Genomic DNA, 18,940 nt, shown 5'->3' with positions numbered 1-18,940 from the left:
TGAGAATGCCTGACTCCCAAAACGTGACAACTTTTAATGGAAAAGGAGGGGAATGATGAAAAAGCAGTGCTGACTAGATGCTAAAGCAATGTGACTCATGAATTTGGAGATATGGGGTTTTCTTCTGAACAGTCCGTTGTGGTTTTTTGGTGATCCTTAGCTGTATTTTAACCTCTATGTATTTTAGAGTTTCCCAAGACCATAACTTGTGACTTTTGAAATGCTTGCAGATCGTTGAGTAAAAGATTACATTTACACTGACAAAGCATCTTAAAAGTGTGTCTGTTTAATTTTAGGACAAGGAAACCTGCATGGGTGTCAACAATCAAAGTTACATATGTGAAACGGGCCACTGTTGTGGACAATCCCAGTGTTGCAACTACTACTATGAACTCTGGTGTAAGTCCTTCTGTTTTGTATGGCTTCCCTTCCTAATCTGCATGGCTCTCGTACCATAGTACAGGTCTGGCTTGTGTCCCGTGGGGTTTGGTATTCAGCCCTTGTTATGCATTGCCATTGCGTTTCACTCCAACACAAACTGGAGTTGACCTGATATGGCAAGGGAAATAGGGTTGTTAAAATGGGCATCGCCTGCTTTTTGAGGAGTAATGGGTCATCTTTCCATGTTCATCACTGGAGATCTGTTGTTTGGTCTTCTCACTGATTTGGGCAATACTGAGGGTACTCAAAATAACATTGTATGCAAGTGAGGAGACCACACTTGAGGGAGAAATGCCCACATGCACAACACTAGAGTTAGACATGCTCAGAGAATGAATTCAGTATCTTTCATCTTACTGTTTGGGTTCTTCGCAAGAATGACAATTTAAATCTGAATTATCTTTTTAAAGCTGTTCTTTCAAGGAGTGGGGCCAGGATGTTTATTCTCTTCAGGACGCGTTGTGTTTGGAGCATAGATCCTTGGGTGGAGAGGGTCATGGGGCAAATCTTGTGCACTGACAGTGGCTGAATACTGTGGGCTGGGAGGAACATACATTGCCCGTTGCAACCCCTCGTGTCTTCTCTTCCCCTAAATCTGGTATTTAAAACTACACGTTTCTAGTGAGTGGTTGAGTGAATGTACCTAATTCCCTTTAGACAGCAGCAGACAGGTCAAAGCAGGTCAGCAAAACTGTGATAATGATACATGGAAAAATGGGAAGTTGAAAGGACAGGAAAGTAAGAAATGCTGAACTTAAAAAGCAAACTTTTAGAGTCGTGCTGATCTGATGGTGTCTCCCTTTCTTGAGGAGGAGCACAAAGGGCTGAACATTGATGTTGACATGCTGTTGTACTGCCAGGACTCTAGGCTGAGAAGGGGTCTTTGCTCCCAGAATTTGAAAATGTTTAACTTTGAACATTGTATCCCCACATTGGAGACTGGCGATATTTTCTTACCACACCCAATGGTATCTCGTAGCTTTTAGGCAACTGTGCTATCTACTTAATCCCCCAGTCCCCACAGTTTCACTTCCTCAGAAGTAGCGTGTGTGTGGAAATGTATTATACATACAAAGAGTGTCACTTAACCTGCATCCAAGGACAGGAATAGCTGACACTTTATCCTTTAGTCTAGAAACATGCTTTTACTTTTCAAATTAACCAGTGAAGTGGTTGTAAACAGGACTCTTGACTCCTTCAGGACACACACACTGCCTCAGACTGTGGTGGCTGGCTGTGTCGGTATTAATGGCAGGATTTGAATGTATTGCAGACCTTTTACAGCAGCTTTATTTTCAGAAGTCTGCAAACGGTTCAAGAAACGATTCAGGACCAGGTGGGCAGCTCCAGGGACCCTAGCAGGCTGAGAAACAGGCATGAATGCGTGGCTGCCGTGGACTGCCTGGTTCAGATTGTGGGAGTCAGCAACACAGGCAGGACGGATGGCTGGAATTTGTTCGGACTATATGGGGATTCATGGACAAAGCAGAGTGGGGAATATCAGACCCAGTTTTGGATTTGTGTGGGTGGGAATGTAGAGGAAGAGGCATGTATGCAAGGACTTACAGGCTCTGTAGCAAGCAGGATCTAAATTGAGCAACAGCGTGGAGTACAGCTGCACACTGGAGCTTGTTCCACAGTCGCCATGTTTCTCCCATGGACATCTGAAAGAGAGGCTTAATTGAATTGCATACAAACAATAAAGTCTGAACAATAGCCCCCTGCCGTTTGAATGGAATGATTTTACTTTAACTGTCTTTGCGCTCTCAGTATGGCACAGGCTTTTATACTTGGCAGTGCCTGGCTGCATCATAAAAGTTCTTGGAAGATAAAACCAGATTTTGTTAGAAGGAAGCAGAATATTTCAGGCTTCTTTCTAGGGCAAGCACACAGGTCATGCTGAGATCATGGAATAAACATATTAGTGGCACACACTGCTGGAGGAATAGGTTTCTGTGTTGAGATTCACATCCCTTCTGCATTGCAGAGAGCATCATATACCACGCGGAGGTGAGGGGAATAATGCAAACGTGAGACCTGTTCTTCTAGGCTTTCTGCAAATTCAGCCAAACATCCAACATTGATTTAAAATTGGTTAATATTTTCAAAGCTTGCTTTGCCATTATGAGTGTTAGAAAACGGTTTCTGGGATTGGAAGGGGAGAACCAGGGGGCACATGTCCTTTAAATATAGGGAAACTCATATTCTAGAGCTTGTGACCACAGCTGCAGAACTTACCTGCTGCTCCAGGAATTGTTGAATATCTCTGGTAGGTACATGTGGTGAGGCACGCTTAAGACCTTCAAGGTGAATAGCAGTGATAGTATATGTAAGTAGTCTAGGGCAGTGAATTGATGGTGTGGAGAGCAACAGCTTTACATGCTTGGGAATAGATTAGCTTTTTAAAAGTTAATAATAACTTTTGGTTAATGAACAGTTAAGTTAGCAGCACATTTTAAGTATGGCTTCATGGTTGTTCTGTGTTTTGATTTTAACCAGTCTATGCACGTACTGAAGTAGCTTTTGGGAAGGTTCTGCTCCTCTTGACCTTCTTGGACCACCAGGGCTATTGTGTGGGCCTGAAAACAGACCTTCTTGCTAGTCCTGTTGAATTAAATCCTGGGTTTATTTACCACCACAGCTTTGTGGGGAGAAGAAGCAAAGGAGGGTGGTGTTTGAAATGGAAAAGAAAACTAGTCTGTCGTTGCTGGATATGCCTTCTGAAATGTGATCTTGTCTTGTGGCCGCTTGGAGTTTTTCCTGTAAAAAGGATCTTTTTCCCTGTTTAAGAATTTGAGGGACATTTGTCTTTGAAAATGGCTGATCTCAACATTTCTAGACAGCAAGTAATTTGCAGTAATTATAAACCAGTCCTTGCGGGTAGTGGAATAGGATGCAAAATCAAGGTATTATTTTGTTAAGGGGTGGAGTGGAGGAGTGGAGAACATGATATGCCAAGCAGGTGGACAGCCTGTGTTTAAAATTAGATAACAGCCCGGTCAGATTCCCCACCCATCACTTTTTTAAAAAAAAAAAAAAAAAAAAGTGCCATGCTGCCAAATAATAAAACTATATCCAGATTTTTATATATAGGTTTAATAGCTATATAAAGATCTAATTAGTACTTAGTTTGAGCTTGGTAGCTGGTAATATGGGGGGAAAAGTGCAATGTGTATTTTAATTTTCTTGGAATGGAAGCATAAGAAGTAATAGGGAAGAAGGGGCTTCACTGTCGTGTTTCCTCACATAGGAAAAGGTGTTTGTTTTGATGGTGTTTGAGCAGGTTCAACATTTTAGCCTAACAATTTCTTTGGGTTCCCCAGAAAGCTCACAGTGCCCAGAGGAGAGATTGTGGTCTTGAGAGAATGGCAGCAGCCACTGGATTTTGCTTACTAGCTGCTTTTATTCAGGTCTGTTACAGTGTGATTGTGATTTGCTGGAGTTTTCCAATGTTGGCCTTTGGCCAGGCCTGACAAGTGTCTTACTATGTAAATGTTCCAAAATACCACTTCTCAAAATACAGGAGAGAAGGTGATCGAGGCATGCAGTTCTCACATTTTGCAGGTTAAGAATAAGGACTCAGACATTCTGGATTTTCCCAAGTTTGAATGTATAATGTGGACTGAAAACCAAATCCAGATCACCCTGTTGTAGGTGACCCTGCTCTGGCAGGGGGGTTGGACTAGATGATCTCCAGAGGTCCCTTCCAACCCTGACTATTCTGTGATTCTGTGATCCTCGTGTCTCTCCTTGCCTATTGAGGACCAGTGTGAAATTAGACAATTCCAGAGGTTCTGAACACAGCAAGCAAAGCTGTAGAAAGTGTTTTGCATGGTGTGGTTGGAAGAATAGTACGCTGTGCTTCAGAAATTGTGGAGCATGGAAACAGGCAGCTGGTCACTGTGTGCAGAAGATCTCAGTTGTAGGATTTCGAAGTATACTGGTCCTGGGTCGTTTAGGTACTGTACAACAAATCAGCATTGGCAATGAGCGAGTATTCAGATATTGGATGTGCCTGTTCTGCTTCATTTTGGCTGCTTTAGCAGTGATACTGAGCCCCTGTGTTTCTGAAATTTAAAAAAAAAAAAAAAAAAGGAAAAAAGATCTTGACTGTTTGGGCTCTAGTGGAAGGGTTGTACACGAAAAAATGTTCTGTTTGCAGGCAGCACAGTTAATGTTTTTGCTGATTTTGAACATTTTGAGCACAGGAGCAATTACTCTCCAAAGGCTCCTTCCCCAGGAGAGACACACAAAAACAGTGTCTGGATTTGCTGCCTCAAGTTGACTTTCATTGCAAGATAAGGATTTTTCTGAAACCTGTCTTTTTCTGTCTTATCTCATGGCAGTGGGTGTACCATGTGTACTGGACACTATTCTGAAAACTACAAACCAGCTGCAATTAATGTCCATCTCCTTTTGTTTGACTTACCAGTCTGGGAGCAGGTGAGCAGGAGTTGGAGATGTTGCCTTCAGCTTTTTTTCTTTTGCTGTTCTACTCCACAAATACTCAGTAATTTTCCAGCAGTGTGGTCAGGTTAGGGCTGCAGTTCCACTTATTTAAACTGACATAAAACTGTCACTGAAAGTCACAGTCTTTCTCCTGCTGCTGTTGTGTTTGGCAGATGAGTTTCAACCTGCTCTGGTTCCCCCAAACCAGTTCAAAGCACAGTGGCACACAACTTTGTGCTGGCAGAAGTAGAGGTGGAGGAGGCAGCAGGCGATATGGAAGAGACAGTCAGGAGAGGACCACATCATTCAGCAGCCTCTTCTTTTTCCCTGTTCACCGGCCTATGGCCTGGATCCTTCATCTGGCTTTCTTGAGCAGCAGCATCAAGTCATACAGGCTTGTGTCTGAAGTGGCAGGAGATGATGAGGTCTCAGTGCCAAGGAGACCATTAAACCCAAGTGCGTCTGGGTTGTGGTACCAATTAAATCTCTCTCCTATTTTTGCTGATAGCGTTGGCCCTGTGAAAGACAATTTTTTTCCAGCCATGGCTGATTGCGAGGCCACCATTTGGGACATCACTTTTTAGTCAATGAAATTGTCCCACTTCTCCTTCTGTTCAGAACCAGCTCTCATAGAGCCAAAGCTATTACCCAGATGCTTGTCAGGCAGACACAAAAACACTTTGCAGTATGTTTTGGCTTGCTTTTAGGGGACTTCCTGCCAACAGAGTGATGGCACTTGCCCAAGTTTACCGTGAACTTGAGGGCAGATTTCTCTGTTTCTACCCTTGGAACACTCCAGAAAACGTTTTCCATTTTGCACAGGATAAAAGGAGCTTCCCTCAACGGGAATACTGGTGCCAACATCCCAGGCAGAAAAGTACAGCATCAGACTGAACATTGCTTCCACCCTTTTTCATGAGAAGGGAATGCTCTTTTTATTCTTAAATTTTATTTTTTTATTCTTAATTATTCTTAAGTTTGGGCAAAACTATGGTCAGTGTCCCAAAAAGGTTTTTCTTGATGCTTTAAGCCTGGCATATTTTTCACAGCTGGTAGAAAACATCTTTGGTGTGTGACCATGTGATCGGGCTCCCTTTTCCAAGGATACTGTAAATGCAGCAGCCTTCTCTTTCTTGGGTATTTCCCCTCCTTGTGAGAGGTGGCTTTCATGGGAGCTAATTCTGCTCCCAGGTCTTTCTGCAGCTCCCATTCTGACTCTCTGAGCTTGGCACTCATGTAGAGCTTACAGCTCTGAGCCTGTCTGATGCTGGGTAAGAGGTTGGTGGTTCTTTTTTCTTTTTATGAAAGGTTTTGATGCTCTGACATGGAAATCTCTTGGCAAAACTCAGCTCCTTGGCTGTGTCTGATTCACCCTTTGGTTGCATCATTATCCACCCATTGGCATCCCCAGTGAATTTAACAGAAAATATAGCAGTGTTTCTCAGGACTCAGCCTTTTTTGGACTTAAGAGTGTTTTAACTTCTGACATAAACCAAGAGCAAGCCTGAAGTTGCCTTCAAGTCTAATGGTCCCCCAGTGCATGTTTAGCACTGAACTGGTGCATTGCTTCTGTTGATGCTGTCCCTCAGCGGTTGTTTTTCCAAAGATCCTGTTTGCTCCCTGCCTGTCATATTGCCCTCAAGATTGTCACAAGCTTTTCGTCCCAGTGCTCAGGTTGACAAGGGAAAATGCTTTCTCTGAAATCAGACATTTAATGGCAAACTTGGCTCAGATGCCCAGTGTCTCCCAAACTTTCCTCCTTTTCCAGTGACTGGAGCGATAGCTCAACATGGTGCGGCTGGAAACCAGCTTGTGTCCATTTGGGAAGGAAGCACATGTTGAAGAGTACAGGGAGGGCTTTTGGGAACAGTGAAGGCAACTAGAATCCCAGTTTAAGTTGGCTTTTAGAGGCCTTTTAATGCCAAACTTATGTTGCCTTTGCACATCTCACCCATTTTCAGCATGAAGCAGTGCCAGTGGCTGCTTTTGCCACAAACGAGGTGTTAGTGTGTACTGTTACTGTGCTCAGCCTCTGCATTTCCTGCTTGTGTAGTGTGTTCTTTGGGTGAATTTGAAATTCCCCTCCTTCCTCTCCTGCCAGACGAGCCTCTGGGTGCATGAGCCAGTGGTCTGCTCGGCTTACCTCCCTGCTGCTGGTTTGATGCCAAGCATCACCAAGTGTACAAATGCGCCGCTCAGCCCTGGACATCTTCACTGTTCGCTCCATACTTTTAGACATAATATTTACAATTGCACTTGGCCTTGTACACATAGCTTTCTTCCAAATAAATGACCCTACTATATATTTGCTAGGCTTTTACAGTTTTTCTGTTCTGCAGCCAAAATTGCAGCTGTGCCCAAACTTCTGGCTAGGGCACATTGTAGAGCCTTTTATGGAGGCCCTGGACTCCCAGCACCGTGCTGGGCTTGCAACCAGACTGCGCCTGCTCCATCGCTCAGAGCTGGCACCCCTGCTCAAGCAACAACCGAGGAGCTGCTTGTGTGCCTCAGCACCTATGGATGTCCCATCCTATTGCTTCCTATGTACTAGGGGGGCCTTTCAGCCCTGCGGTGCAGATGTGCTGTTGCGTGACAAGGTGGGGGCAAAGCCATTAGAGAGGATGCCAGAAGCCAGGCCAGCGAATGGCTGTGGTGGGCACGTGCTGCTGACCTCATGTGATCATCCAGGCAGGTCCTTGGGCTTGTGCTGAGTCAGGGGTTGAGTAATTCCTAGAAGCTCTAGGAATTGTCAGCAGTTAATGAAACCAGGCAATAACGTGGTATTAGTGGGTTCTTTTTCTGGAAATTCCCATGAAAAACAACAAATCTCATCCACTTGTGGTTGCGAGCTTGCATAGACCCTTTGCACAAGAATGGAGGTGTTGTTCCTGGCACAGTGGCCAGATTGCAATCCAGTAAATTACGGTCTGTTTACTTAAAATGCCACCTGTGGTTTCAGTAGGATCCAGCATTAATTTATTATCCTAAACTGTTGTATGTTGTTACTGCCTGTTGTTTACAGAGTTGCAGCACATCTTCCCAGGAATGGCTGAGCTTACTTTGACCCCTACTCTCAGCTTGTGCATCAGTTTGTCTGCAAAGCACTTTGGGATTTCTTTGGAATGGGTAGAGAAGTTTTCTAAAGAAATACTTTTTTAATCTTCTGGATGCAGTCTTGGGTGGGAGCAGTTATTCCCTGCAGAAAAATTCGGCTGCTACAGCTGAGATTGCTTAACAGTGGCAGTTCTCCAGGACATCTTAACTAACTAAGTGCTGCTTGCTACCATTGCATCTAGAATCCTTGGGAAAGGACATGATCAAATGTGTTAAAAAGCATCTGTTTTCATAACTGTAACTAAAATCCCTGAATAGCTGAGTGTAATTTTCCATTGTTTTTGAACGTATGATCACGGACTGCTCTTCAAAAATAAGGAGTACTTGGAAGATGAACTGCAGGCCTGCTTCAGTGCATGGTCGCTTGCTATGCCAATGGCTTGGGTTTGATGAGTGAGTTCTTGCTTCCTCAGCAAGCAGGAGTCAAAGTACCTTCTCTTAGCGAGAAACAGTGTATTGGTGGGAGTCTTCAGACTGTGAGACAATGATTGCAAATGCCTGGGTTTGGGGGGAAGAGTGGACTAGACCAATCCTTATAGTTTATATAAAAAGGCCTTTTTTAGAAGCAGGAGGGTGTTTGGAGGGCAGTGGACACTTTCTCAGCTTGGTTTGAAGGAACTGCAGAGGGCATCTTGAGTGCTTCATCCTTTGCTTGTCTGGAGTGAAGATCACATTCTTCTGTCTGCCACTCATGGTACAGCTGAGCAGGCTGGCTAGAAAAACTGCCTAGGAACCTTGATTTCCAGCCAAGCAAAAATAAATGGAACATATAACACCTTCATTTGATAGCAGGTTTTGATAAGTTTGGGTATAAGGCAGAATCCAGTCCATTAGAGAAGTCGGTTGCGCAAGGCAAGAGAGAGATTTCAGTTTGTGGTGCCAAAATACATGGAGAATTTGGGTTACGACACAAGGAGGTGAAAGTCCCTGCTCACAATGCTCGGAGGCATGATACAGCATATCCAGTTCACCTACAAACAGCCCCGGTGCGTGGATCTGAGATCTGTGATATGGGTTGATTGCACTTTGTCCTGAGCCAGAGCAATACTCCTCTCATTCTTCAAATTCCTAAACTGTTCACCTTTCCCCACCCAGCTCTTAGCAGAGAAAACAGCGCTAACTCAGCAGGGGATGCTGAAAACATCAAGGTATTGTAAAGGTGGGACTAGAGGATTTTACTAGGGAAAAACAAGCAGTTTGATCTCACAGGGCAGAATGGCCATGCTGAAAATGGGCTGTAGCACTAGGAGTCTTCCTTTTGTCTGTTTTGGAATAATGAAGAGTGGCAGAGGCCTTAGCAAAAGGAAAACAGTGTTGTGATCTCAGCTGAGGAGTGGTTGCCAGGCCTCCATGTTTCTAAAGGGGGAGCTCTCCTGGTATCCCTAGCTGCAGGAGCTGAGCTCAGAGAGGAAAAAAAAAAAAACAAAGGGGATTAAAGACACCTCTGAGGCAGGTGGAGCTTGTGGGGTGTAGTTGCAGGAGACTAAAGCCTCATCTGGAGTGAACGTTGTAGCTCTTTGAAGTGTCTCTCAGAAACATTTTTTTAGTGCATGCAAGCATGAAGGGGGATTTACGGAAAGGAGGGTTTTTTCCGCATGTTGGAGGGAGTGGAGAAAATTCAGGAAGTGCTCTTTTAAAATTGCCTTTTAAGGAGCAGTATACGTAGGGTATGACAGTGCACAGAAACCAACCGTGACCACAAATGGAGCAGAAGTTAGGTTTCTTGAGGATTCGGGGGAGGGGGGGGTAGTTTAATTTAATTTTGGATAATTTAAGACATTGAATACAAAAATAAGTTTTAAAAATATTTTGAGACATTTATGTAGAAAGAGTATGTTTTTTGTTAAGCATAACAATGAAGGATTTGGGCTGGAAATTAAAGAGCAGTGCAAACAAAAGCAAAACATAGTGCTTGGGGTTTTTCTCTTCTTCTGTGGTCAATCTGCAGAGTGTCTTTTGTGTCTTGACTGTTATTTTCAAACCGAAGTGGCTGTGGGAGACAAGTTCAATGCTATTCACGGCTCTGTTCATATTTTTGGCTAGAGGAAATCCAAAGGGTGGGAGCAATAGTGGGGTGAGCTTAGCCCTGTTTCCACATCTCGTTCTTCTCCAGAGTTGTATTTCTGCCTTTAGAGCAGTGTGGGGTTCAGATCCAGGCTTTCTGATGATCTTCTCCATCACCTTTGTGGGGTTTCCTGGGTTTGGATGTGGCTGTCGCGCCGTAGCTAACACTTGCTCTCCCCTGCTGCAGGGTTTTGGCTGGTGTGGACTATCATCATCATCCTCAGCTGCTGTTGTGTTTGCCATCACCGACGCACCAAGCATCGTCTCCAGGCCCAGCAGCGGCAACACGAGATCAACCTGATCGCTTACCGGGAAGCCCATAACTATTCAGCCCTGCCGTTTTATTTCCGTATGTACCTCACACTGTTTCTCCTGGAGGCCGTGGGGAGGAGGGCAGCAATGAGTTTCCCGTGTTGGTTGGAAACAAGGAGCAGTGGTTGGGCTCAGCAAGGGGTGGGGGACAGCTTTGCTGCCTAACTTTGGCTTGCAGAGAGGAGGTGATGTATTCCAGCTGCTGGATGCATTTGAGCCCCCTTCACTCTGGAGTTGAACCACACCACCTTCATGCCCACCCTTGATTTGTCTCTGTGAGTGAAGTGATTCCCTGGGTGTTTCTCTGGGGAGGTTCGTAAAATATTTGTTCAGGACTTTATGGATGCTCCTCATTTCTAGCCTGCACTTGCTGCTGGTGGGACTGAGATGTGGGAAGTGGCTTCATGAAATTCGGTCACACAGGCTGGGTGGAAGTGGTGCCTCAGCAGGGACCATGCTGGCTCCTGCCCTGTGCTGCGGTTCCCAGACGAATCTGCTGGTGAGCTGCCCAAGGAGTTTGCACGAAGGAGCTGTTGCCCACGGCTCTGCGAAAGTACAATCGCTTTGTTCTCTCCTTCGTGCCCTGCTACACTGTGTGAGAACAGCGATTCTCGGCCTTTTGACTGGAGGTACCACAACTGAGTTTCCTGTAATGGACTGTTGAATTGCATGTATGAACTTGCTTTCCTCATTGAACTCTAGCAGCCACCTCAGAAATAATCCCCAGCAGCGCTTTCTTCCCCAGCCCCAGGGATACACAATTACACATGGAAAACTGCAGTGCTATCTTGAAATGTTTCCAGTATTTAAGTCCATTCTGTTGCCTCCTAAGAAATAAACAAAATCTTTTGTAGATTTGAGGGGCTGTAAGTACAATAAGCCAGTCTTGACAGTACTGCCAGTTTATTCAGACTGCACCAGAAAAACCAAATCCAGCACTAAAACAACAACCAAAAGCCAGGATCCTAAGTTCCTTGTAACTGCTCATGTCTTTTCATATTTACACAAAGCTTTGTGAGATGAGATCTTTGCTCTTGCAAGTGGAAACTCAGCTGAGAAGCCAGTGTTGGAGAGGGCTGGCGAGTTATCTCCCAGGTTGTTCCCTCCAGCCAACGCAGGCCATCCCTTGGTGTGGTTTATGGGGCTGTACTGAGGTGGGGAAAGGTTCATCTGGTATCCCTAAGCATATACTTGAGAGCAGGGAGATCAGGCTGCTGTTCGCAGCTATGTCTGTCTCCTCCTGTAATGGTGCCTTCCTGTGCCGCCATTGCTGCTTCTCTAAAACATGACATGTCTCATTTGGGCCAAGTTTTGGCACCCCCTTGTAAAGCCCATTGAGCTGTTTAGTGGGAAGGTGCTGGTAGATGACAAATGACATAGGGACCTGTATTAGTGACTCGTTTCCTGAGATAAGCTGTTCATGAAATAACTTCTCTTCCTTCCCTCCCACTTTTAGGGTTTTTGCCAAATTATTTACTACCTCCCTATGAGGAAGTGGTGAACCGACCGCCGACACCCCCCCCACCATATAGTGCCTTACATCAGCAGTGCGTCCCAGCAGGCAGCAGTAGCACAATCCCAGACACGCCAAGAAACCTGCAGCCAGCACAGAGCAGCTCAGCAGCACCCAGCGGCAATAACAGCAGTACTGACAACACTGGGTGCCCTGGCCTCGGGGAGCCCGAGCCCTCCACCCCCACGCTGGTCGAGCGAGCAGTTGCCAAAATGCAAAGCGTCGAGCCCAGTGGTACCAGCATGGGAGCTGCGCTGGTGGAGAGGGCCGGTCCAGATAAGGATACGGAGTGCAAGGAGGAACTGCTAAAAGGTTACAGCTCTGAGAGCTTAGAGCACAGCAGCGCCATTCCTGACGCGAAGGACAAGACACCGGGCAGGCAGCGCCGTTTTACCGGTGACTCGGGCATCGAGGTCTGTGTATGCAACAGGGGCCATCACGATGACGACCTCAAGGAGTTCGACGGGCTCATCGATGATGCTCTGGATGGGCCCCTGGACTTCTGCGACAGCTGCAGTGGCCGCCCCCACGGGGACGAGGAGGAAGGGCTTTTTAATGCCGTGGAAGAGCAGCACCGCGAACACAGCCACCACCACCTGCCCCGGCAGCCAGTGTGTGTACTCTTGAACACAATAAATGAGCAGGACTCTCCAAACTCTCGTACCAATAACTCCCCCAGCTAAGGTGGCAGAGTGGAAGGGAGAATCGGGGGAAAAAAAAAACAAACAAAGAAATAAAAGTGGAATAAGAGGATTAAAACTTTAACAGGAGGAAAAGGTGATACAACCTTATTTTTTTTAGTTTATTTTTCTTTCTCCCCCTCCAATATAATTTGGGGACTAGTTCCCAAAGACCCGGCTTGTGGGGGATGGGTCGCTCTGGGTTTTGTTAATCGTGTCTGTCTTGCTCCATGGGGCAGGGACTGATGTTTCTCAATGAGACCTTCTAACAAATGGAACTTTCCCAATGGTGATTTTGGTGATGGTTATTATGAGTTTGTTGGTTTTAGTTTTCCAAAACACTGCTTTATCTCGCAATCAGTAAAGCTCAGCAAATCTCACCCTGGGAGGATAAGAAATCACCGTAAGGCTTCAACCTCCAGGTGTCTTCCCAGAAGCCAGCAGCTTCTGACAGTGCCGGCAGTCAGTAGCCCAAGAGTTCTGGTTTGATATAGTGCTCTTGAAGCATTGGGGATTTCTTCTATTTTCTGTTCTTTTTCTTTTTTTTTGTTTTTGGTGTTTAGTTTTCTCAAAGCTGATGAATGCCTGAACACATCAGCCCTGTCATCTCTGGTGCTTCAGTGTTTAAGACAGCAGGTAGGAAATTTCCCACTTGAAGCTGGTGACTGAAGGACCAGTTTCTTCCAGAAGGAGTCTTAGTCTACCGTAAGCAGTTTGAAAAGAAAGGGTTTGCAGAAATATGCCTTTATATGTCATTTTTAAAGACAAGCGTATTCCTTCAATGCCTCCAAGAGCACAGTTAGAAGTAGAATCCAGGCAGCTGGGCTGCCTTCCAAGTACTGTGGTCTCCGAATGACCTTTTCCCGGTGTGCTGCAAAAGGGCTTGGCTTTATTTTTTTCCTTTTTTGCACCCCGAGAGCAGCACACTTGAGTTAAGATGACAAAAAAAGAACAGGGCTCTCTTTGGCCAGCGTGCCTTCAAGCTTCAGCGATGCATGTTGAACAAATGGAGACGAGAGCTCCGTCCATTGCGAAGGGATGACTTACCATGTAGATGTGGAAGACCTGTGCAGTATTTTATTTTTTTTTTGATCCAAAAGTTTGGTGCGATTCTAATGTTGACCACTTAAAAGAAACGAATGTCTGTTTTCTTTTTTCTTTCTTTTTTTTTTTTTTTATGGTGGCAACTGGCTACTGTATAATGTCTGTGAGCGTGTGTGTGTGTGACTGCAATCCATGCATGCGAGTCCTACTGGTAATATGAAAACCTGCTGTAAGACTGCAAGAAAATTTACTGTAGCTTTGCTTTAATAAACGGTAGAGATTTTGTTAGTAACAACCTGAAGGAAAAAAAAAAAAAAACACAACGAAGAGCTGAAACTAACATTCCCTGGAGTGCTCGTGGAAGAGAGCACAGTTCAGAATATATATCTTGTTCTCTTGTTCTCGGGTTTTCTCCCCGTCCCTTTTATAATTATGGTCGTCCAGATCATTACTGTTATGGGGAAAAAAAAAATGAAAACTGAACTCAGACATATTCCGATTTGATTGATTGAAAACCAAAATCAGTTTTAAATAAGGTGGAAACCAAAATATAATGCCTTTTCTGATAACTTGCCCCTGTGTATGTGTATCATTTTGTGAATTAAGAACAAGATTTGCCTGTAGTTTGTGGTTTTGTTTTGTTTTTTTAAGTGGAGGTATGTAGCACTGTTCTGGATACAGATGACGGAGCAAGACAAGTTGTACCTATTTCAGTATTTTACTCACACATTTGAGGAGAGCACTTTTACCTTACAAGGTTTAGGAGAATCTCACTCCTTTGCCCGTCACAGCCTTTCTCTTCCATCAGAACAGCTGATGAAGACAGCTCTTCAGTTTGGGTCCTAGGGCACTCTTAAGAATGAAAGGCTTTGATTTGGATTCAGACGACCTCATTCTCGGATGCCTGGAGCGTGAGTGGTAAGAGAGGGGCTGTGCGTGCCCCGGAGCCAGGCTGGCTCGCTGTGCACCATGGCCACCTTGGGACTGGTCACTGATTGCTTGCAGCTGTGTTCACAGGCCACGTGTGTCTTTTGAGAAGAAAAATAAAGATCCCCAGTGCCACCCCTAGGAATTCTGTACGCATTGGCACCTGGCTTTGTTCTTCACACCACAGAGGAAGCTAAAAAAGCACAACGGTCCTTGTGGAGTAGGGTTTTTCTGCTGTAAATCCTGGGGATGGCCCCGTGCCAGTGGGAGACCCTTTGCCAACATTTCTGTTGGCATAAAACAAAAATTTCCATGTTCACTTTCCTGCCATCCCACTAAAGGCGGGGGAATATGCCACTTCTTCTCTGGACGGAGGTGAGTACCATTAAGCTGAGCTGATGTTTCTAATCTTAAAAAGTCAAGAAGAAGCAGTGATGTGCCTGTTCTATGACTCCTGGAGTTTTTTCAGGCTTTTAAAGACAGTAAAGAAACAAAGAGGGTACAAACCACATCTCTTATGCTCACGTGTACCCGAGGAGGAACAGGACTATCGGTGTGGCTCTTGGTGCTTCAGGCTTTTAGACCTGGACCAGGGGCAGGTGGTGTGGGGAGGAGTGGTGCAGGGCAGGACACTGGGCAGGTGAGCTCCTCGGAGACATCTTGGCTGGTGTCTCTCCAGGGGAGAAAACACGGGCAGGCAGAGGACTCCCAAAGCTCCAGCTTTGGAGCTTTAGAAAGGTGCTTGATCCTCACCTGTATCCCTTTGTAGAATGCCAACACAGGTCAAACAGAGCTTTTCTCCGAATGCACGCTGTGGGTGTAAAATGATGGAGATGTGAGGACTCCGGCAGGTATGCATCTGTAACAAAGGAGCACCAAAACCCAACCATTTCCAGCTTTAAATGGCAAGTGTTTTATGGGAGTCATGAATAGAATCACAGAATGGTCAAGGTTGGAAGGGACCTCTGGAGATCATCTAGTCCAACCCCCTTGCCAGAGCAGGGTCACCTACAGCAGGTTGCCCAGGACGGCATCCAGGTGGGTTTTGAATGTGTCCAGAGTGGGAGACTCCACAACCTCTCTGGGCAGCCTCTTCCAGTGTTCTGCCACCCTCAAAGTAAAGAAGTTCCTCCTCATGTTAAGGTGGAACTTCCTATGTTCAAGTTTGTGCCCATTGAACCTCTTGTTCTGTCACTGGGCACCACTGAAAAAAGACGGTTCCAATCCCCCTGGCACTCTCCCTTTAAATATTTATAAGCATTAATAAGATCCCTCCTCAATCTTCTTTTCTCTGGACTAAAAAGACCCAAGTCCCTCAGTCTTTTCTCACGAGAGAGATGTTCTAATCCCCTAATCATCTTTGTAGCCCTTTGCTGGACCCTCTCCAGCAGATCCCTGTCTTTCTTGAACTGGGCAGCCCAGAACTGGACATAATACTCCAGATGTGGCCTCACCAGGGCAGAGTAGAGGGGGAGGATGACCTCCCTCGACCTGCTGGCCACACTCTTCTTGATGCACCCCAGGATGCATTGGCCTTCTTGGCCCCCCAGGGTACATTGCTGGCTCATGGTCATCCTGTGACCATGACCACCAGGACTCCCAGGTCCCTTCACACAGCTGCTCTCCAGGAGGCAGCCCCCAACCTGTACTGATGCATGGGGTTATTCCTCCCCACATGCAGTACCCTACACTTGCCCTTGTTGAATACACCGTTTCAAAACTGGGTCGCTAACGATGCAGCACGGTTGAGAGCAAATTATTGTCAACCCAGTGCTTGCTGTTTTTCTTTACAACGTGCTTTAAGTATTGATGCCAATAATACTTGAAGTCTATTTTTGCTAGAGTCCGTGGCAGCGCAGTGCGGCTGCTTACATGGCATGTTTTCGGCTGCTGAAATTGGCTTCAAGGGCAAGGACCCGGCAGATGTCCTGGCGGGCGCAGGGTATGTGGCCTGGGGATGGGTACTGCAGAGCACCGTGTGGTGGCTCAGCAAGAGGGTCCTCCAAGCACAGTGGGGCTTCCTGGGACTGGTGGGTACATGTGGCATCACCTTGGTGTTCCCAAGGGACTCTTTGGCTCCAGTGATGCAAACTTCCCCTCTGGGAACACCTGTGTGATTTTCCTGCAGCGTATCGTCGTGTGTTTGTGCAACCCAGTGGATGGGCGTTGGCTGAAGATGGAAGAGGAGGAGGAGGGAATAGGGAATCGTGTGTCTTGGTGCTTGCTGGCAGCCTGTTCTCAGAGCTCATACCTGCCTAACTCGAGGCTAAGGAAAGCTGAGGTGCAGTTAAGCTTCTGTGTTACACGTAGTCATTGAAAACTTCCTGGGGCAGGAAACCTGAGCAAGCCTCCAGAGGCTGTGCTGCGGGGCAATGGGGGCTTTGGGCTCCCCACATGCACCTCGGGGATGTGCTCTCCTCCTGCCCCTCGCAGCCCTGGCTCCCACAGCCAAGCGTCCTCTCCTCTGCACACCCCGGCCAGGCTCACCCCTGGCAGAGCTTGGCAGGAATACGGGCCATGGTCCCGCTCTGGTGAAGAAACTCCTGTTGCCTCTCCCCAAATCCTGCTGCCTCCCGGCCCTTACTCACCCTCCCTGTGCCACACATCCCAGGGAGGTTTTTTTCCCACTTTTTTTTTTTTTTTTCCTTCTTTTGTTTATGTATGAAAAGCCTGGACTGGGCCGGGAGGGGGGCCAGTCCAGCAGTCCCCCGGCCAGAGGCAAGCCCCATGGCATCCCACAGCGGCAGCCTGGGGAGGACGGGATGAGCGGCCTTTCTTCGTCAGAGCTGGTTCCCCCCTCCCTTGCGGCACAGAACTGTTTTTATCAGATGGGCCCGGTGCCCGCAGCGGGGCTGTCGCGGCGGTGGTGCAAGCGCTGCTGTCTCTGTGCTGGGGGATGGGGGGGGGGGTCACAGGCTGCCGCGTTGTTTCTCGATTTGTTTTCGGCTGGCGAACAGCTGTGTCCCAAGGTTTGTGCTTACTCAGCTTGCCTGGCGCCATGCCCACCACAGAGCCTGCAGGTATTCCGAGCATCGCCTGCTGCTCCTGCGCCGGCTGTGGCTCCCCAGCACACTCCATCGCTGGCCGGCGCCTGGTGCAAAGCGAAGCCCCTGGAACTTGGAGGGCTGCTGAGCTGAGCCCCGTAGTGCAGCTGGGTCAGCCAAGCTTACTCCAGCCAGGGCTTACTCTTCCCGGTGCCCTCGGGTCCCGCCTTGGCGAGCTGCGCCTCTGCTTCATGGGGTACAATGTGGGAAGAGCCATGAAGGAAAAAGCTTCATCCTTTCCACCGCGACTGGTTCCTCTCTTGCAGACCCCCTCTGCAGCAGGGAGATGGAGCCACTGGTTCCCGACTGCCCCGAGCTGCCCTCTGAGCCCTTCGGCATCGCTCCTTCCTGTCCTGGTTGTCCCTGTGCAAAGAGCCCGAGTGGTCCCGGAGGGAGGGCAGGGACCTGACGCAGCCCAAGCCCTTACAGCAGCAGGATTATTTTGGTGGCAAAAGCCTCACTGTTCCCAGCGGCTGCCCATGCTTGGCTGTCCCAAACCTCGAGGCAGATGCCAAGGTCCCATGGGCATGGCTGTCTTATCCCTGCAGTTTTTGGGTTGCTGGGCTTCCCAGTGCCAGGTCTGCACGAAGCCAAACGGTTTGTCCAAGGTGGTGGATTTGCCTGTCTTGTGGGACCCTGATGCCTGCAGGGGGGTCAGGGGAGCAGGAGGAGGGACAGGGCCACCATGGGCTGGATCCAGCGCTGCCCCACTGCCGTCCACCCAGGTGAAGCTGTCTCGTGGGGTCAGATTTGGGCGCAGCAGCACGGCCCTGGCCCCAGAGCAGCTGTCAGGACGTAAATACCAGCCCGATGATTCAGCAGCGTCTCTGCCCGTTCCCAGAGCAGGGAGCAGCCATGCCGGCGGCTGTTTACCAGCTGACACGGTGCCGGGCAGCTGGTACTGGGCACTGAACCCCCCCCGCAGCAGCATCTTCTCCCCGACGGCCGGTTGGGAGGAGGTGGGCTGAGGCAGGGGGCAAGATGCCCCATGGTGGGGCCGAGCTCGGCGTGATGGCGTTTGTGGCACGTGGCTGGACTGCAGACCCAGGGACAGCATGGGCCGGCCCTGGTGAACAGGGAAACCCGGCTGGAGTGCAAGCTTTGTCCCAGCTTCTGTGGCTGGAGGTGTTCTCAGGTGGTCCCGAAGTCCCCATTTCCGTCTCAAGGTACATATTGGCTTTGAACACCTGCTGTGAGTGCCTCGGCAATGGCAACATGTGAACAAGGTGCCAGCCCCATGCTGACTCTGGCAAGGAGAAAGTCCCTTCTGAGAACAAACGCTGTGCCTTAGCAAAGGGGCACAGAGATGCTGGAGGTCCCAGAGTGATGCTTCTGGAGGCATTGGGATGCTG

The 18,940-nt window shown here is 47.6% G+C and overlaps 1 protein-coding gene across 5 annotated transcripts in view; it reads left to right on the top strand.

The window, feature by feature from the left end:
- The window catches only part of WBP1L (WW domain binding protein 1 like), a gene marked incomplete at its 5' end in the record, with an annotated part of 61,767 nt that extends 47,578 nt beyond the window's left edge, over window positions 1-14,189 (top strand). For 4 of the 5 annotated variants that reach the window (XM_082486166.1, XM_082486167.1, XM_082486169.1 and 1 more), the window contains 3 exons: window positions 297-399; window positions 10,256-10,417; window positions 11,837-14,189. In XM_082486166.1, coding sequence (XP_082342292.1) covers window positions 297-399; window positions 10,256-10,417; window positions 11,837-12,576 — 1,005 coding nt within the window. In that variant the 3' untranslated portion in view covers window positions 12,577-14,189. Of the gene's footprint in view, window positions 1-296; window positions 400-10,255; window positions 10,418-10,757; window positions 11,010-11,836 lie in introns of those variants that run through there. The other variant, XM_082486170.1, reaches the window with a different exon arrangement.
- Between the last annotated feature and the right edge of the window lie 4,751 nt (window positions 14,190-18,940).

The sequence above is a fragment of the Vanellus vanellus genome, assembly GCF_965231255.1.
Source record: "Vanellus vanellus genome assembly, chromosome: 7".
Lineage (NCBI taxonomy): Eukaryota > Metazoa > Chordata > Aves > Charadriiformes > Charadriidae > Vanellus > Vanellus vanellus.
This window is presented reverse-complemented; position numbering and strand designations above follow the sequence as displayed.